The sequence below is a fragment of the Morone saxatilis genome, unplaced genomic scaffold, assembly GCF_004916995.1.
Source record: "Morone saxatilis isolate NCDOM2014 unplaced genomic scaffold, NCSU_SB_2.0 Contig8, whole genome shotgun sequence".
Lineage (NCBI taxonomy): Eukaryota > Metazoa > Chordata > Actinopteri > Moronidae > Morone > Morone saxatilis.
The window spans coordinates 23,214,683-23,236,258 of record NW_023340257.1 but is presented as its reverse complement, the minus strand read 5'-3'; the positions used below and the strand labels follow the sequence as shown (position 1 = coordinate 23,236,258).

General features: G+C 42.4%; 1 protein-coding gene across 1 annotated transcript; it reads right to left on the bottom strand.

Annotated features, from left to right (window-relative positions):
- nectin1b (nectin cell adhesion molecule 1b) lies at nucleotides 1–20,542 on the bottom strand (the record flags this gene model as incomplete). Its single annotated transcript, XM_035680511.1, is given in 5 exon segments — nucleotides 1–40; nucleotides 12,337–12,488; nucleotides 17,274–17,391; nucleotides 18,361–18,660; nucleotides 20,173–20,542. Coding segments are annotated over 5 exon segments (968 nt in total), but the record flags the coding sequence as incomplete, so codon positions are not given.
- Nucleotides 20,543–21,576: the final 1,034 nt, after the last annotated feature.

Sequence of the window (21,576 nt, the reverse complement as noted above, 5' to 3'; positions counted from 1 at the left end):
GGGATCTCATCGCCCCCACGTGGCGGGTTGTTAGGGAATTCTGGGTAGGAAAAGACAGATGGAAGGGAGTGTGTCAGTGCTCTGGTGGGAGGAGGTGCGTTTGTGCAGGTGCAGTTTTTTTTTTTAGGAAAGATGAAGTAAGGGAGACAAGGACGGAAAAGCAAAGGGGAAAGGAAGGACCCCCGGCCCCACGACAAACCCCCCCAACCCCAAAGGAGCCCTTACCAGCACTGTGGCAAGGCTCGATCATTAACAGTCACATGCAGTTTCAGACATGAAATGAACAGCCAGTCCACCACACACCTTCAAAGGGTGAAACGACTCAAGAGATTAAAGTGAATGAAGCTTTGTCAGCATGCATTAACCATCATTTCTTCTTTGTTTAGAAGACGGAGGAAAATGAAACAATTCAATGAACAAACTGTGGAAGAATGAATTAATATGGCCTTTCAGTTAATACATTGATCTCTGTATGTTTCACACAAGTCAAAGAAAACACATTGAATGATATACTGTAGTACAGTCCAGCATAAAATAGCACACCATGACATATAACTACCTTCATCATCAGCGTAGGTAATGAAATGAAAGAGCACTGCCAGAAATGATTATCAGCAGCCAAGCATACACAGCCACGATGCATCAAGAGAGCTGATAAACATGAAGCTCTTCTATTCAGGCAGCAGAGCAGGCAGCAAAAAATAGAATGAGCTTCCAGAGAAAATATATAGTATTCAGTGAAGATAGTGGAAAATAGAGAGACAATTATCAAATAATCAAACAATAACTAAGATACCAGGGACTGCCTTGGAAATACAAAACAGATATGCTGTTTTCACCTGACTATACCATATCTGGAGCTAGACTGAGCCATCACATTCATTCCACCATTTTAGAGAGCATGCAGCCTACTCACAGGAAGATAAAAAATGCTCACGACTAACACAGTTGTTGCTTACAGTAAAACTAAGCATTGAAAACCTCGTCCCTTACATAAACATCTTCACTTAAAACCAAAAAACGTACAGAGCGCCTTCGAGCGCAGAGACAGAAGATACTTTTATCTGAAATGTGATCAAAGCCTCGAGGCGCAGAGGTAGTGGTTGTCTAAACCTGCAGAGCAGAGGCACATTTAACTTCAATGGTAAACGCTGAATCCTCAACAGAAAGGTGGAGGGGAAAAACAACAAAGAGTGTCACCATCTACTAAACAAATGGTGTGGGAGAGGACTGAAAAAAAGAGAGAAACGGAGAGGAGGAACGGAGGGAGCTTGCTGTTCACGCAGGGCAAACCACATACTTGTATGTACAGTAGAGACAAGGCAAGACAGGTCTAACAGATAATATGTACTGCTTTTGATACTATCTGCCTACTGTTGTACTGATTTATTATCATCCTATTGTGACACATCATCATATTGACATTAGCACTGTTATTAAGGTGTCTTCTCAAAGGAAATATCTGGATCCGTAGCACAAGTACTAAATTTACATAAAAAGACGTCATCATGTCGCACCTTGAATGGTTTTAATTATAGTTTCTATGGGCACACATTATAAATGAAGATGTGTCAGCAGGGCTGTTAAGACACCTGGCAGACATTATGGCTGCATCAGTATTGTCCTAAACAGGAAACTATTATATTTAATACACACAATTATGCTTAATATTGATGGGGAATTGTCTTTCTGAAATTGGAAACTCGTTTACAAAGTAATTGATTATAATTGAGCCAAAATGAAGGTTTATGTTAAGCAATCCTAAAAGTTCCTTAGAGATATTAAATTCTCTGTGCTGCCTTGCAGAAAGTCCAATAGAGTCAAATCGCTGCACAAACCAGCAAATCTCACAACCTCTGCCATCCTCATCATGCAAAACAAGACAAATTTTACACATAAACTGAAAATGATTATTGGCCTAAACTGCTGAATTAAAACCATTACACTCAATTAGAACTGCATTTTAGTAGTAATGATAAATCTCTGCAGAACTGGGGTAGAAAAGGATGGTATTGGGCGAGGTTAAGAAGCAGCTGAAGCTTTCCTCTTTTTTAATTACAATGGCAACCTATCAGCCTAAAGGAGAGACCTCCCAAACACAGTCACTCTCCTCAGCTGCTCTTCCACTACACCCTTTCTCCCAGGGCTGACTGCAAAGCTCTCCAATTTCTAAAGCGGTGCCGGGCACAGTCTCAAATATCAGCTCAGGTTTTAATCTGACCACCTAATGGGATTATTCAGACACAGGCCTTCATTACACACATGAATGAGAGAGCAGAGCCAGGTCACCTCTGCTCAAAAACACATCCTCCCACCAAGTCCAAAGAGGGTTGAAAATTCAGAGGATTGAGGGAGTAGAGAGAAAAGGGAAAACGTTCTCCTGTAATCCTCTCTTCTATCATTCGCTGCCTTCCTCTGCTAGGATCCGTCTTCGCTCTCATCAGCCCCCTTGTTCAATCTTAATTAGGCAGCTTTTTGCCTTGCATTTCTGGGGTTGCCAAGACTCGATATTTACTACTTAGAGAGGTGAAAGACAATGCAGGACTATTAAAACTACAGAATAGTGGCTGTAAAAGATGATGCAGAGAGCTTTCAAAGGTGCTCTCCATCACCTCAATTTTTATAAAGGATCAAGTGACACCACCTCTTAACACCCATATTTGAAGAATGTCAACACTAAAGCTTGAAGAATGTGTTATTGTCCCTACAAACTATAGACATGAAAGCAGTTGTAAACCTTCAGGTATTTTTGTGGCTTTTTGGCCGGCACATCCATCTCCGAGGGAGCCTTGGAAGTTACCTTACCAAAACAAGAGATGGTTTCTAAAAGAGTTATTAAGATGCTTTACTAGAGGGGAAATGAAAAGGAGGAGTATTCAAGTGTTCAGATGACTCTACCCCTGTAATGGGGGTACTCTCAAAGCAGAGAAAGAAGATCTGACACACCAGCAAAGGCTCATCAGATCACTTCACTGCAGTGGAGGAACTTTTATTTTGCAACTTAATGAGGTGTGCTGGCGAAAGGGGACTGCCCGTTCTCACCGCTTTATCCCTCACACTTCTGCTCTGTACTTGTCCCTCTGCAAGGTCACATCACAACACCACCTTCATACAGCCCACTGGCCTTGTGCACACACGAAGATAACAAAATGGCAAAAGATTTCTCAATTTCTCCAGCGCGGAGGCTTTGTCTAGCCCATGTACTCTGTGAATGTGACTATGTGATATTAGAGTGGCTATGGTGCAAACTAATCACATTACAGAAACACTAATAATAAAACACATTTGAAATGGTCGGGGTACGTAGGGGTGTTTGACAGCATGGAGGAGGGAGGAGGCGTTCCACCAGCACGCCATCGCTACCGGCAACACCTGCCAACACATAGATAAAAAAGACCTCAAAGCAGCACAACAACAGCCCTGATACTGTTCCAGGCAACAAAAGGCAGTGTCTATTAACACCACTCTGGAAATATGCAGATAGTGGGGTAACCTTGAGTTGCAGAGACTAAAATGTACTATTGAGATTAATAGGTGCCAAGATGAGCCATGAAAGGCTATAATTCAATCCAGAGGCATGATAGATTTACACAGGTAAAGAATAACATGAAATACTGCAGCTATTTAAATGCATCCATGCCGTTTTGTATTGCATTAATCATACAGTTTTGAACACTCACATCTGACTTGATCGAATGGATGATTTACTACCTCCCAACATTTTACTGACAAAATCTGTTTCCTTCACAACTCCATGAGTGTTCTCTCTCTGAGTCATTTGTGTAAGACTGAAGTGAGTCTTTAAGAGAAACAAATGGTAAACAAATGCGGCACACTCGCAAAGAAAAAAGAAAAAAAGCCTGACATCTTGTGGAAATGACACATGCCAGATTTGTGGTTTCATAAAACAACATACATTTGGAACAGGGTTTTGTATTTCAGTGTAAGCTACAGTGCAAAACTACCAGCTGGAGCAAATGTTCAAAGATATCGAAGGAGAGGAGTGTCTGAGGCAGAAGAGGCTTTTAAGTGAGAGAAACTGTATCACAACTATGTCCTGCAGGTACTGTTTCTGGGTGTGCTCAAGTCATGTCTGCACATGAAAAAAGAAGGAGAGAGACAGGTACAAACATTCCTGAGTCTTAGCGCAATCACTTGGACAAGGTGTTATGAAAGAGGCTGGGAAAATGAGAGAGGATTTCAAAGAGTGGTACAGGGAGTGGTGTTCTAATATGACTAAATGAGGAACAAGCAGCACACAACAGAAGATGAAAAGAAAATAGAGGGCTACTCTTAGAGTTTGAGGAGTGGCAACAAGGGAAAAAAAGAAAGAAAGAAGACGGAGTGAGAGGAGTGCCTGTGAGAGGTTGGGGAGTGACAACGCCAAATAAAGAATGGCATAATGAGTGAGTGAGAATGGGGACGATCGAGGAAGACGCATTAATTCAGCGATTCCAATGATCGTCATTACTCCCCTGTCTGAATTTGCTAGTGGTTGTGAAGTCATGGAAATGTAATGCTGCCACAACGAATACAAGCTCATCACTGACAGGAATTTAACATGCTGCATGCCCGGGGAGTCGACGCTGAGGCAAAGCTCTTTTTTACCCTATCTCACGCTCCCTTCCAATATCTACAATTTCTTTTCTGTTTGTCAACATTTTTTTTGTGCTATCACTGATTTTACAGAGGCATAAGCTCGTCTCATGTGTAGGTAAACCCCACTTGTGCCATTAAAGCCTTCAAACTAGTAATTCAAATTCAACTCCCTGTAAAAAAAACACTGGTGACATGTGTGGCATGTTGTGAACATGCAGCGGCTTGCAGGACAGTCCTGTCAGAGAAACCGAGACTGCTTCTTGTTTTCATCTCTCTAGAGCGAAAACAGCGCGTAATCTCACACTTTTTTTCCTCTACTGGTGATAAAGGATTCACAACACTGACAGTCTCTGAATCACATTTATGCTGGTTTGTAGTTGAAATAAACAATAAAGTCATATCAAGAATGAACATGGGTAAGATGACAAATTATAACAGAGATCCCACATAAATATTGTGTTAGAAAGTTTTGGAAAATACTGGAAAATGTTACAAAAGAAAGCATGTTTTGTGCCCTTGTAGCTATAATATGGTCATTTTGTGCTACGGGGGTTGTAAAAATCATTCTTAATGCACCTTTAATGAGCAATGAATATTTACACAGGCATCTTAACACTAATGCTTGCTCATAAGGTGTCATTATAAATGCATCTCAACAATTCCCTGTTAGCCTGCATGTGGCTGTAGTGCTAAGTGGAAGCGCTGTAAGGATGAATTATTGGGTCAGCAGACATGCAGCAAACAAATCTGCATTTTAGTACGTGTTAAGCCAGGATAGGTCGGGGCACTGTTTGTTTATCACACCACCCTACCCTCAGCATCTCCTCTGCTGTTTTTTTTTTTCCTTGTTGTTTTCTGTCTCCTTGTTGTTATTTTGGAGCTGTGTGTGTAATGAGTGAATCACCACCCAGCATCAGCAGCAGCAGCAGCAGCTCTGGAGCCAGTGGTCAGACCCTGGGACAGCGTCTGACCTACTTCATCAGGCTCTCAGGGAGGCGTGACAGATCCAACACCACACGGGTGGACAGTGAGGAGGAGGATGGAGGAGCAGAGCTGGGCCGAAGGGGCTAAGCCAATCCCCCTGCTCCATCTGTCTGCCACATCCCTCTCCTCTGCATATCCTCGGGAGAGCAGAAACAGCAAGCCATGCAGAAACAAATGTTAAGATAAATCACTACGATCTCAGCTGCTCTAGTCTCACATGCTCTCCCCTGGTGACATTTCCATTTCACTCCCACAGCCGGGCTATGTCTTCTTCTCCAAATAAAATAGACCCCTTTACACACTGAGCATCCCCCTCCTCCATTTTATGCAAAATGAGCTGCAGCCACAATGTCTTTCCCCTCAGTGCTTTCCCTGGCATAGCACATCGCAGCAGAGGCTTTATGGGGCGGCCTATGGCGTGCGAACGAGGGAGCGGCTCATGCTAATGTCTCATTTGGATAATGAGGTATATTCTGGGCAGGATCTGAGCAGCGAGCATCCCCTCCTGTAGTGAGGATGTGGGGGCAAAACAGTCGCTCTATCAGCCTGCAGACCCGGAACCTTCAAGGTTCAGAGCTGCCTGATCAGGAAGTTCAAGGGTGATGAGGAGCTGGCAGGGGGAGCCGAAGCCCAACACACTGAATATGCTCCTCAACCTGCCTGACAGCATGTGTCTACTTGAAGTGAGGGTGTAATGATATACAAGATATACACATGTGGCCTTTGGATCTATGAATAATGCAGGCGGCTATGTGAGAGGCGACAGTGCAATATGCTATAGCACACAGATTGAGACAGACTCCACCATGACAGGCGAAGACAAACAAATTTCACATTGCTGGGGGAACCTCTGCAAAGCCGACATCATAATGTCTCTTGTCTCTGTCAGAGAAAAGAAAGAGACAAATGGCTGCATGGAGCGGCTTTGCTGTTAGATGTCAGTAATATATGGTGCGATACTTGTTTTATTCAAGGATGCTCTTGCCGCGGACTCACACGTTTTATCACACCGAGGGATCGGCGTGCTATCATGTTGAGGAAAGCGACAGTCCTCGCAGTGACGGAAAGAGCAACATGCCTGTTCCTCAGCTGATAAAACTGAACCAAGTCGTCAACACTGACTGTTATGTGCAGTTGGTGGGTGTTTGTGGAGACCAGCGACGAGGGCAAGGGAGTGTTTTCTCAAGAGAAAGCACAGGAGAAAGTTTAGAGCATTTGTGCAGATTAGATTCTTTTTAAAGCCACTACGTACAGTTTTGAATTGTTTTGGGATTTGGCAGCCCCTTTGAAGTATTTGCCATGAGAAGCACCTTGAGCTCCTTGTCACGAAGTCTCTTCTTAAGTCCCATTAAAGGGTATCATCACGTCCTTAATGTGATGTATTTCTTGTTGACGCAAGACATTGAGGAATCAATCATAAGTGTAGGGTCAATAGCTGTCTAATAAAAAATAAACGCCTAATAAATGTCTAATTGTGGACACATAAATTTGTTATGTGTGTTATGCATCCGGTTTAAGTTGCACTAACATTTGAGTACAATTATAATCTAGAATGTCAGCTCAGAGTAACATCTCCTGCTCAGTAATTTAAATGTATGCTGAGAAAGCTTCCTTTGCCATTGCCAACAAGTCTCTGCTGCTTTCCTGCCAACCCGGTGGCAAGTATTTGTAATCATTATATAGACATAGCTAATGTTCCCGGCAATGGCCTCATTTGATTGCATTGGTAATGTGGAGCCAAATAAATTAAAGTGAGATTGGTAAATAAACAGTGAAAAAGTCAATGTAGGTACTTTTTAAAGAATGTCAGCCCCTCTCACTGCCACCGTGTCTCACTGTCTTTGCTCATCATTGTACTTTAAAACTTAGAGGATAGAGAAAGTGACATGCAGTGAACACCAGGAGTTGACACAGGCTGTTACATAAAGTCATGTAAACAGCATCCTGCCCTCTCTTCCACCTCTGCACTCCTCCCAGATTCTGTTTGCCTGAGAACCCATTTCTGGAATCCACTTCACCTCTTCAACTAAATTCCCAAAATCAGACCCACTGAAGCATCTTCTTCAGTCACAGGGATATCTTTATTTATTTATATTTCCATTGGACTGTCTATGTTTTATTCATCTCATTTTCACCGTGCGGTTAAGATTTTTTTCCCCCCACCTCTTCTCTCTCAACTTCATTTTTCTCACACAGGAGAGAACTATTGCTTGTTCAGGCGAGCGTGAACACATGTCGGCAGTGGTTGCCTGTGCTTGCAGAAGGATCCATCCTCACGCTTTCTTGGTTAAATTGAAGAGAACGCTCTCACTCCATCCAGTTTAACCCGAGTGGTAAAGCCTTGTGGCAAAGCTGACTGCACCTCCACTCCCCAAAGCAGCTCGGTGCCACGGCTCGGACAAAGGGGGATGAAAGTTAGCACAGCGAGGCCATAAGTGGAATCACCAAAAGGTTCACATACTGGCTGACCCCGAGCTGATCTGATATTATCCTTCACAGCTGATCCTACTAATGGGGCAGGAATTATGCATTGTCTCTGACTCAGTCCGGCCCCCATCTCACAAAGATTAGCGCTGCTGTGTGGGAGAGTCAAGGTTGAAAAATATCTAATCAAGTTTCAATGATTATTCAAGTGAGTAAACAAATTAATTCTGTAGTGAATGTGCTGCTTCACTGAAAGAAATGTTCCCACATGCCACATAACTGAACTGCCGCGAAGAAAACAGACACCTTTTTTTTTCTGAGGTGATAATGACATAATTGTAAGGCCATCCTGACAATACGGCCATTCATCACGTCTTATTATACGCTGGAGAGAAATTTAAGATGGCAGCATCGATTTGTTTCGAGCACAAAAACAGAGTGCGATGGTGGAAAAGCTGATTATCTTAATGAAAGACTGATTTTGCTCTCTTAAGTTGGGGAGGATCTTTGAGGTTTAACCACATCATTCAGCCCTCTTCCTGCGGCTTTGTCAGCTGCAATACTTTACAGGAGTCACTGTTTGACTGGCAGTCCTATTAGACGGTTAAAAGCTGCGGAGAATGAATCGTCAAAATAGCTTTCATTGTGAGGGTGTTTAATTGTCTCTATTTTTTAACATGGCCTCTGATGCCCGCTAGTAATTAGCTGATTAATCAGATCTGACAACTTGTCAACTTTCTCTCAGGAGATTTCTGAACTGAATGTGAATGAGGAGGTATTTGCTAAGAGGAGGCCCATTACATGAAGCCATAGATCCCCCCCCACCCCCCTTCTTTTTCCTCAGACTTCCTCTTTCACCTCTTTTTTCAGAGAGCGAGGATTGATTAAAACAGGAGAGTGGTTCATTAGAATCTGACAAGCGACACCATATCTGCAGAACACATGTCCTTGGAGAAAGCCATCTTAGCCCATGTGACTTACCGTAGTCGATGCCATCTCCACAGCAAACACTATCCCCAAACTAATTGAAACAAGGTGCTCTGTGGCCCCGCTATCTGTCGAGGTGACAGTTATGCAGCCCCTGCAAATCCGTCCATGAAAACTGAGGAGCTTGATTAAAAATGCACCTTCCTTAAGTGCTCCATCAGTGTTGTTTCCCAGTGTGAGAAAATAGCTTTTCTGTGATACAAACAAGTTGTCACGGACATTTTATCTTCCTGACACTGGAAGCAGGGTTGTCTCGTTGGCAGGTGTATATTGCTGTGTCAATCTAAAAATCAACTTCAAAATTAAAACAAAAAGCGCTACTGCCAAACCCATGCATAATGCAACTAGTAGTAGTGCGTTGGATATATCTAGGTCTTGATAGTGACAGAACTATGTACAATGGCGGTACTGTCTTAAGTGTCATATTTGTCATTGCTGTGATACAGTTTACTGCAGGCTAAAAAAGGCCAGCTATGATGCCTGAGTTATTGACTCTAGAAAATCTGTGGAATGTCTCTAAATCCAAAACCATTACATTCAGAAGGAAAAGAAAAAAACGAAATTATTATCTATAAATGATCAGCTCTGGTAGCTCTGTGAGCTGTTGAACAAATGTACTGCAGCTATTGGCTTGGTCACCTTCCTTTTCTGCAGAGAACACTTAGCTAGCATTACTGAGGCCCAATGCTGCAGCCTTGAACAGCAGCCAGCAGTGGGCTCTCTCACCTGCCATGTCTCAGCTGGGCCTGTCTGAGGCTGTTGGGAGGCACAAAGATGCTCTTTGAAGTTAATGAAGCATCAGCATACTCCTTTACCTCCACCACTGGGTCATTATGCACAGCCAATGTCAAGGCAGCACAGAGTACTTCAAAGAATTAGAGGGGAATGCCGTGCCCACCCTCAAGTTCACCTCTAACAGTCTTCGTGTCATCATAACGGATACAAACTCTACCACAAACTGATCTGCATCTACAGAAATGTCTTCTAAACACAATTTCTTTTACACATGTCCTTAAAGCTTAATGGTGTTCCGTGGGAGTGCGGGAGATTATGCTGACAGGCCCACATTAAGACAGGAATAGGCTAGCATTTCACAACATCAGCAAAGAGCATTGTATGATCCCTCTGTAATGTATCCATGTTGCACCTGCATGAGACACAAAGACAGGACAGCTCTGTCGCTGCTGGTCCACGCTGCTGCACTCCTCTCTGCAACCTAAAGCACCGAACCAGACTAATGTGTGACAGTCAACTATAGCTTGTTTGTGAGCCTCTACAATTTGACTTGGCGCCATCTTGGAACTGAGGCTCTGAACTGAGCTTTAGGAGGGGAGGCTGGCTCCTCTCCCTTTAACTTGTCACTGTTACTATGGAAACTGGCAACATGCTTTTAAGGCTTGTATGGGACCCTTTGGGAGTGTATCCTAAACAGAAATTCAGAACTTCTGCTGTCTAACAGTATACAACAACACTTGCAGCCAGCTTAGATTACTACAGAGGATACAGACCAACAAATGCCTTGTGACATTTAATATTCAGGATATGTGTGTCGTGACGGCATTTGGTATAAATCCAAATATCAAGGATGGAGCTCTTTCAGCGAAAAGGGAAAGTGGCAATCGAGTTTTTAAGTAAAAATAGTGTGTTAAATGTGTAATCATAGGTCCCTGAATGATATGTAATTATTAAGTGTGTTAATTTCTTTAAATGTGGAGAGTGATAGGATGTAACAGCTACCTCCAGCTGAGAACTGAGAAGAGAGTGTTTTCACATCTTCCGAATCAATCATTACATTTCCTGTAACCCGCTGCTAAACAATCTGCAAATCTTTGCATGGCTCGACATGTTTTAAAAGGACAGAAACAACAGCAAAAAAAATGCTTGGAATCAAATTTTGTATGCAGACAAATTGAAACTGAATGCGCTCACATTATGTACCCACGCATTGTTCAGCTCACTCACTGTATAAAATTATACGGACAAATGATGAGAATAAACAGAAAGACTACAGGGACAATAGCAATGCGGTTTGTTAATTTAAGCAATCAATGAAAAAGCAGAAATAGAAAATGACTTCGGTGCCTTTGTTTTGGCTTTCCAAAGGGATACAGTACTTTATGCCAAACAGAACAGTCTCTTTGGAACACAATTACTCAATACAAACTGGTGCAGGGTGATTTCCTGATAGTAGATTACTTCCTCACTTTCCTGTTTGATAAGTAAGGGTTGCTCATGCTTCTTTGAAATTTCTATCATCACACTACTAACCCGCCTACTCTGGATGGGCAAGTTCTCACAATGCACATTATGACATCACATCCTGCAAAGCTGCTTTGTCCTAGCCTTACCCTTACAGTAGAGAATAACACACTGAAAGAGAGGAAGCAGAAAAAAAAAGGTATGCAATGATACTGTAAGGCACAGCTGTTCACTTCACACCAAGCACAGCGCTCCCAGAGACACAACATGAGTCAACATGCAAAGCAATGCAAGTTAGAACACCCCCGCTTCCCAGAAACCAAGGAGCACAAAAGGGAAAAGTCTTTCCAGTCCGACCAGAGCAAAACTGTGACAGTCTCCCAATACCACACACACAGCTGGTACCAATAGAAGAAGATTCCCACATTTGTAGTACGTATAGCAAAGTCAGATCTATTATATGCTGTAGCAAAGGCTTTGAGTGCAAAATATCGTCTCCTATGGATAAGAACCCAGAGGAACCACAGTGCGTGTGTGCCAACAATTATGTGGAAGGCAAGGGAACTGAATCAGTTTTGTTCAGCATTTTGTTTTCCCCAGAAGACAGAAGAGAAAAAAAAGAACGAACGCAGAGCTCAACTACAAAAGAGACACGGGCTGTTCGGAGAAATGTGAGCGTGATGCGAGCAAACTATGATCAATACAGTACCCTCACCTCAAACCCCCATTTTCCTTGATGTTATTTTAGGCGCCGATAACAGACCTGCTTTATATCGCTCCCACACATGGGATGCGTAACAGGGCAGGGTGAGAGGAGGCGTCTGTTGTGTTCTCACAGTGTGTGTGGAGCTCTGATACACAAACACAGAGGCTTCTATTTTTTTTTTTCCCCCTCATCTAACCTTCCACACAGTGCAGCAGGGAGCCGCACAGCCAGGGCAGGTGGGAACTGCATTGAAAACACACAGGCAATCTGCTACAATCAGCTGGTCTGTGCGTGTGCATGGATATTTGTGTTTATTTGAGTGGATGGGGGTCTGATGGTCCCTGACAACATTTTTAGTGGGGTACTGCATTGATGTAAGCCATGCCAGAGTTACTGAAGAGACAGAGAAACGGAAGCGACCGCCTTCGTCAACCTACCTGTGATGTTGACGTCCACAATGCCAGTGCGAGTCCCGATTCCGTTGGTGGCGTCACAGACGTACGTGCCGGCCAGGTCGTAAGTCACCGGCCCCTTGAAGAACAGGGTGTTGTTCTTGATCTCCACATTACTGGGCAGGGAGCCGTTCAAGCTGTGGTGAGAGAGAGAGGCAATAATACAGACACCATAAAAAGGGAGAATTACACCAGACCACAGTAGAAAAAAAAAAAAAAACCCTCTCCCAGGAGCGGCAAAGCAATTCAAAGTCCCTGAAAAATACAGTCTCTAGTGCCAAACAAACCTGGATGTGTGTGTCGGGGTGACATAAATACCAGGAATATTTGACAGCGATATATTTCAGCCATCATCCATCAAGTCCAAACTAAATTATGAGGACAGGGAATCCCAGCAGGTCCAAACAGGTAACACATAGTTGATGCCTGAGGACACAGGATTTTTTGGCACGAGGAATAGAAAACAGACACTGGTAGGAGGAGGGTAGGGGTACTGAGGGGGGCTTCTTTCCTCAGCTATGGCAGAGCTCACATGGCTGAACTCAAAACTCGGGGGAGCTGTCAAGAGAGGCAGCTGATCAAGCGATAAATGCAGAATCTACCAAATGCTGGGCTGTCAATGAGAACTGGAGCCTGTTTCTCCTGCCTGAGGTGTTTGTCTTCATGGTTCACTATCTCTACTGCGTTCAGACTTGCTTGCGTCCTTTGATCAGGTCAGCACACTTTGAGGTTACGGATCATGAGTGCACCAACCTTTCATTCTATTATCTGGACCCTTTTTATGGAGCCCAGAGGCTGAAAAGGGTATCAAATTTCATGACAATTAGCCGTTTCCTGTTGGCTTCCCCTTGATCAGCTTCATCAGCTGCTCTGAATGGATCTAACTTAAGTACGACTACAAATACGACTGACAATATTAAACAGCACTCTGGTCTGACTGTGGCGAGCTGGACGTGAAAGTTTTGGTTTCCTTGAACAAAAAGGAGGTTGCAAAGAGTTTCCTCCCACACTCCTGGACTCGCTCTCTGTTGGAGACACACCTTGAGATCCGCCGTTGTGCGAGATCATTCAAAACAATGCAATGCTCCATTTATTACATCGAGAGAAAAACAAAATGACATTACAGAGAGGCAACAAAATTAGGTCTCATACTAACAATGGCCACGCATCAAGCACTTGAGCAGCACTAAACAGGCTTTCAACTAGGCTCTTCAATGACGAGGGGAAAGACACAGTGACACGCTATTTGTTAATTAATTTATCATAAAGTGTCAATTACAAGCAGCTGATCCATATGTGGTTAAATGCTTTTCATAGAGCAGATCTTCAGGCCAAGTCGGTATAAAAAGCACTCTTCTCTTTCTTCTTAGCAATAAAGTGGCCACAGTTCAGAACAAAAGTAATAGAAAGAGCTATGGTCGAGTTGTTTTTCATATGCCACTATGGCGGCGCGTTTGCAATGGAGCTGCAAACAACCTTCAATACAGTATGTCACGATTCAATAATCAGTTACCTTGTGAGCCTCTATCAAATGCTGAGTTCTGCAAAGCCCAATTGATTTGCTGCAGAAATGAAAAGGCTGGCAAACTGCGATTGACCACAGATTCTGCCGCCATGTCTGCATTTGTATGAGACATCTGAATGTGTGTGTGTGTGTGCGGAGCCTGAGGGGCAGCGAAAATGAAAGGCTAACAAACAGCTTGAGAGCAATGCAGATTCTTTAGTGGCTGGCCGGCCTTCTCGTGTGAATGCATGTGTGTGATGTGGGTGTATGGATGTTGGGTGTGGGGACTCAAAGACACTATACATCAGTGCACCATGCTGCTTTCACAATGAACTGCATGTGGAAGCAGCCTTAAACTTGAAAAACATACTGTACGTGCTTAACAGCCAAACTTTTAAACTTTATTGTTATTTAGGGTTCAAAAGAAGGCAATTCACATTGGCAACAGGCAACTGATTAGAGATTATAATATTCATCAAAAGAGGAAATTAAGACTGCTCTCTGGACATCAAACTTACAAATAACTAGCACTAAAGGACGGCGCCTTTAATCAAACATCTATCTTTTTTGTTGCCCTGAAAGTTTTCTTAAATTCATGTTTAACGTTTCATTCTCTTTGAGGATCTGCAGAAAACATGAGCGATATTTAATGATTGATTATGTTAAATAAAAGGTGCATCTGCCAACGTAGCCTCTGTGGTGGCAGCACTGGCTGCACAATATCCTGCAGTAATGATGTTTTATAATAAACCTGACTTATATCATTTAAAGGGGCATTAAGATATCTAAAGCTATTGAACGAACAGTTCACTTACAGTGGCATTTAATTGACATGAATAACAGAATCACATTTTCACAGTAGAGATAAGTAAGCCAGCTAATTAGAGTGGAGTTTGAGGTAATCACACTGCAAAATACAGTGATGACAATAATACTGCTTTTTCATTTTCATATCTTTGAGAAATGCACTGCGGAGGGATGATGTGTGTGCTGGAAAATTGCTTTTTGAAAGAAAAAAAAGAAAATATTAAGTCTGAAATCTTGGCACACAAGTAATTGAGTTATTTGTGATAATAAACAACTCTTCAGCCCTCTCTTTCCTCTGCTTACTTTTCTTGTGCCCACTGAAAATTACAGTATGCACTTTAAACAGAGTAAACAAATAAGCATGGAGACTTGACAATGCCCTACAAACAAACATTTCAGAAACAAACAAGTTCAAATAGGGTGTGTCCTTTTTCTTTAGTCGAGTCTATTTCAGTGCGGCTCCCCATTAACCCATTTTAAGAAAAAGCTGTGATCGTGCATTGTGCTCGAAGAAAATACAAATCAAAGATGTTCAAATGCTTTCTTCATGGATTGTATCTGTGCCAAGGCTTTCTGCACACAGTGCAGGGCCACAGAGATAGTGTGTAGTGTGAAAAGTGAACAAAGATGGTACAAATAAATAAATGTTGTTTTTTTCATTTTAGCTACCACAATAAGCCAAATGAATCAGGGCTGCAACTAAGGGTTATTTTCATTATCTATTAATTGACCAAATGCAAGAAAATGGTAAAAATGATTTCCAAGGCCTCAAATGTCTTGTTTTGTCCACAACCAAAGATATTTAGTTTACTGTCATAGAGGACTAAAAAAAACAGAAAATATTCACATTTGAGAAGCTGAAATCTGAGAATTTTCCTTAAAAAAATGACTCAAAACTATAAATCGTTTATCTAAATAGATGGTGATTCCCTTAATAGTTGACAAATAATCTATTACTAATCAGTGCAGCTTAAAAACAAAAATTAATAATAATAAAAAAAACATACAACGGATTGTCTCTGGAAATAATGTGGATCTGTATCAGAGGCATTAATATTTATTGGATTTGGCTACACCTCTCGTCTGTGTGTGTTTGTGGTTAAGTGTGACGCAATCCGGCCGGCCTGTTCCGGATCCTTCCGTCACAGCCTTGTGCTGACCTCCACTGTGGAGCCCAGGGGAACCTTCACAACAGATTTGGCATCTCATTTTCAGTGCAGCAATGGCCGTCCCCTCCTATCTGTCAGCACAGTGCCCTCGTCTTTCTAGATCACATCTCTTCACCCTCCTCCTCTTCTCTCCCTATCTTCCCCTATCTCCCTAAATCTCCCTTTGCCTCTGTTTGAGAAAAAAAACCCAAACAGGTCAAATCTTCTCTATCTCTTCGTCTTCTTTGTTGCTGTGCGTATATCAGTGTTTCTGCCCCTGAGAGCTAAATCTATGCATAAGGGAAAAAAAGGAGAAAAAAAACTCCCCATGCCTCATTAAAATCCAACAGTGGCCTGTAGAGTAGATACAATGAGGGCACAATGGTCTATTAATCCACATCCACTCAAGTCCAGTGACATATTTCTCAACTCAGCCTTCACCGAGCAATTACAGAACAAATTGCTACATTTATCTCTCAATTTTACCATATAATACTTTCATTTAAAACTGTGATACGCCCAGAAAAATTGCTTTATATTGAAAGAGCTGCACTGAATTTTTTTATATATATTTTTTTTTACATTTTGAATCTGACATCAAAACGTAGTAAATTGTTCGATCAGTGCAAATTACAGTAAACAATTCAGCATTCTAGTTGTTTTCCTTCCATGCTCGTATTTAAACTACATAATTTCTGCACAACCAACTTTCATGTCATTACTCAAAGCAGATCAAACCCGGGGTTATTTGCCGATTCCCGGAGGCCCTGGAAACATGTTTGTATCTCTTTTTGCTCGTGTATTTGCAGTGATAGTCTCTGAGGCACAAACACTGATGTCAGCCCTGCGGTATGCTGGCCTAATCCACTGCTCCTACTCCAGCTTTCAGTTCCAGCCCTCCGCTCTGTCAGGGACAAACCGCTGCCTTCTGTGCCCTCCAGAGAACACAACAGCACTGACACAATGGCGCTTTCTTACCCCTCTACCTGCATGCTGGTCCTCAGACTTTAAAGCAAAACCCCAAAAGCAAATCTAACCCTGTTCTGTTTGCGTTTATCTCTCAGTATCTGTGACCATCAGGCAGATAGGGGTGTGTGTTGCAAACGTAATAGAGCCATTGTGCTCTGCCTCGGGTCCAAGTCTTATCTTCATTACACGTTTTATACACAAACAAATAAACGGAGACACATTTCTGGAGAGGATGAAGAAAGTTGGTGTGTTTTTACCTTAGAAGATTACTTTCTTGTATATATATATTATATTCCATAAAAACAAATATTGGAAAAGAGCAAACTCAATTTGACCAGGCCATTCTATAACTTGTCTTCCTGTGCTTTACTAAGTCCTCCACAAAAGCACATTTTTTTTCCAGTCAGAAACCCAGTGTGAGAGAAACAACACGTAGCCATTCTGTCTTGTCTTCTGAGCCTTAAGGGGGTTTGTTAGGGTTTAGTCAGACTCACAGTTTCCACTGGTAGATCGTGACAGGGGGGTTAGCATCAGCCCTGCAGGTCAGCTGAACATTCTGCCGGTTCAGGTACCAGTTTCCATCAAAGCCCTCGATCTTCACCTCGGGTTCATCTGCAAGGAAGGGCACGCTTGAGTCAGTTCATCCCTCCACAACATATTTAAGTATTATAAAACACTGTTGTTTCATTGCACCTCTGTTAAAGCTAGTTAACTATTGCTAAAAAACAATCTGCACACTTTCAACAGTTGCATCTATGCTACTCTTTTACATTACTGTAGACAGACTTAAAGGACCAGTGTGTAGGATTTAGTGACATCTAGAGGTGAATACTGCTCGCCTACCATGCGAGTAGGAAAAAACTACAGGGGCCGTGAAACTCGCGAAAAGGTCGTATCTAGAGCCAGTCTGTATGGGCTACAGTCAAAATACGCCGGTTCAACATGTTACTCCGTAAAAGACCCGCTCCCTCTGTAGATAACACTGGCTCATTCTAAGATAACTGAAACACAATCATTCTTAATTTCAAATAAAACATACCTAGTAATATTGTATTACATTTCTGCCAAATGATCCTCCTAAATGTTACACACTGGACCTTTAAATAAAGTTTTAATCCAAACAAAAACACAATATAATGGTATAATCCAGCACACACCTGAAAGACAGGTACACAGGAGAATGAAATCTAACAAAAAAACAGTGAACAAACTTTCTGTTTCTTTCTTCAAAGTTTTAGTTTTTAAGGTTTGAATTTAGTGATGTTTGTTTCCAATTATTTAATTTAAAAATAAGTGAAAATCGGAAAACCAGACTCCCACTAAGAAAAATCGTTGTGGGAGTCTGGTGCATAGTCAGCAGCTCATTTGTTTTTAGTTGTCTTGGTTTTCTATAACCGGAAAAGTTTCTAAACTGTTTTTGCAAGAGGGACTATGGTGATCGGTTTACTCTTGCTCCTGCAGCAGTAAACTTTTGGCTGCATGAGAACATGAAAAGTAAAAATAAGTTCTCATTTGAAAAGAAAAATTGCAAGAATAAAAAAAGAGCCTTAATATGGGAGCTGTAAGGGGTCAGATGCTTACACTGCACGTTGAGCACCACGCTGTCTGCGATCCTCTCGTTTCGGTACATCACGATACATGTAAGCTTCTGTTTGTGGGTCTCACGGCTCGGTATCACCACATAGTTGCTCCGTACTGTCACCGTCCCATTTAGGTTGCGGGTCTGCTGGGAAGTGGCTTCGCCCTTCAACCTGGTTTCCCATTTGATTTCACTTGGGGGCTTCCCATTGGCTGATACACAAGTGGCAACAGTCATCTTGCGTTTCTGGGCCCTGGCCACAATCGTGGGCGTTGTCAAGGTCATACGTGTCATAGGCCGAGCTGCAAAGAAGAAAGGATAAAGCAATCAAATTACTGAAATGTAAGTAATTAAAGCTCATTAAACAGAGATCTTGTGTTTTCTCTTTCAGTTTCCAATCCTCATTTTGGTGTCTAATTTTGTCTGCTTCACCTTCAATCAGCTTTGAAGTAAATTAAACTAAGGGGATGAGAGATGAAAACAGTGTCGCAACTCAAATCAGGCAAAGTTTTTCTTCTTTCCCTCCTCAAAGCCTAAGCAGTTGTCGAAGCTCTCACAGATGTAGAACCCACTTGCCTACCCAAATGCACTGTCATCCAATTTGAATCCTTTGTGAGTTGCCAATTAGCAATCTACTCGTAGTACATCAAAAGGCAGGCTTGAGCGTGAGCGAATGCACAACAGAGAGAGATTGGCCGTGAAGAGGCCTCTTTGAACGCTGCCGGTTGGTTATCTGCACACAGGTTCCTGACGTTCACTGAGCCGCAGAAGCCTAAAAAGACCTTGGAGGCTCAGTGACACAAAATGGAGACTCGGCTGACAAGAAACTCTGGCAACAGGGACTACTTAAGCCAAGTGCTTTTTCTTTTACTGGGACTTAATGGAAAACACACCAACACTTAATTTCTAATTAGATCTTTAATCAGAGTCAGCGCACAACCTTTTCAAAGCTGCCTCTTTCTAAGATAAACTATATCTCAGGCACTCCTTTTTCTCCCACACAAGATTAGATTATTCAAGCCAAATTACACAGTCTGAAGTGGCCTTATTGATTTCCGTCTCACCTGCCATTTTTATTGACTGCTCTCTGCAGCACTTTCCTTTCATAAAAGCCATATGGGCCCAATCTGGGATTGGTGTTAAACGACACGTCACCCCAATCATCACATCAAGTCTTAGTCAAAATGATTTTCACTTCAACGCTGAACATGTATCCTCAACGACAAGGTCCTTTGCAGACATAGCCGTGATGTGATGGTTGGCACTGCCATTCACCAATCACAGACTGGGAGGTTTAACTGTAAACAGTGCGGTTAGAGCACCGGCTTTGGCAAACAGAGAAAGAGCATCTGGTTTGAAGTGCTCCAAACGAACTCAGCCTACTTTACAACAGAGCCTGTGGCAATGTAACGTAGAAGAGCAGAGCTGTAAGTGTTTCTTTTAGCCTTTCACTAAAAAGGAGGATATCAGTTTGACCCTGTGTTATCTGATTCAGAAAAATGCTCTTTGTCTCTTTCTTTTTCTCAAACAGAACCAAATTTAGGAGAATAAAGACTACTCATCAGGCTAGCAATAACATGTTCGAGGGAATAACTCCTTTACTCATTTTAAGATGTAGAACTTCTTCTTTGCTCTATACATACTCAATCCCCTGAAATAATAACACAACAGAACACAGATTAGATTACTAAGATTTACATCTGTAGAGGGGCCTTTGTCTTTGCTTAAATTCACATGACTGATGCTGGGTATTCAAACAGGATTAAAATGACACATAATCTATAAATCTTTAATATCTCTGTACAAGTTCTTACCATACACAGTGAGGTTGACCATGTTCTCCCGGTTGCCTGCAGGAAATGTGGTATACTCGCAGATGTAGGCAGCTTCATCAGACAGCTGCAGACTGGAGAACACGATGGTGGTGTCCTCCAGGGAGGGCGTACGATGGCGAACCGCTGCCTGCTTGAAGCTGACCCGCTCCTTGAAGGGCGGCAGAACGGACACGCCGAGGGCCGGGTTGGCTATGGCCACGTTCTGTTTGGTGCCGTTGAGGAGCTTCTGCCAGGTCACTTGAGAGATCTTGACTGGCGGGTTACTGTTGATGAAAATGCAGCGCAGTTCCACTTGTGAACCCACATAGCCAGATTTACTGGAGTCCATCTGTACCATCTGTCCGTCGCCACCTAGATGTTACAGAGACGGACAAAGAGAGAGAGAAAAGCAATTAATTACGATTAACAAGTGTCCAAGGCCAAGCAAAGCACTCCAGTCAATAGCAAGTACATGCACTGAAAGTCAAGGAGTCAATTCAGCCTCCTAGGTAGTACATGCACGCACAGCACTCGCAGTCAAACTCATGGATTCAGCCACACAGTCTACCGGTGCTACAGAGGCAACGTCTGCTCCCTATACATCAGTGTAAAGAGTTGGTACATGGTGGTGGTTGTGTGTAAAAGCTGGGGGAGTTATTAACATAATGGGCACATCTATACAACCCTGTCTTTGTCCACGAGGGTACTGTTTCTGATGAGATGGAAGGACTGAGCGAGAACCAATGCATCACTAATGAATGAGTACACGGGCAGTGAGTTGGAGCCAAGTCATCGTCTGCTGTGCTCCCCTCTACCTTCCCAGCAACACACTGGCTAACCCATTGTAGTTTTAATTACTTTTTACTCACAAATACTTCAATGACTGCCCGGAGCTCCTATTAAAAGAAACAATGTAGTCCGGTGTAAGCACTCAAAACAATGAGAACACACACATTAGCTATATAAAAAAAAACAGCAATTATGCCCCTCTCCCCTAGGCTACTATCTAAGCCTGTGAGGAGTTTGGTAGCAAAAAAAAGGTCAATTAGCAAGGACAGACCTTCTGTAAACCTGCCTGTGGTGGTGTCTACACATACTGGCGTTAGCTGTCCCTTCTAGCCCACTTCTATCTAATGGTGGATTAAGTGATTGACAAAGAAACTCAATTGACAACAATTTCTGTGATCAATTAATCACTTAAAGTCGTTTATTAAGCAAATATGCCACACAGTGGCTACTTACAGCTTCTCCAAATTGTGGATTTGTGGCTTTTTATATGTTATATGTTTAGATCATTGTAAACTGAATATTTAAGGTTTTGGTGTATTCCTCAGATAATACAATCTATCCAGACTGACTCACTATTCACTCTTCACTATGTGACATTTTATAGACTAAAGAAAA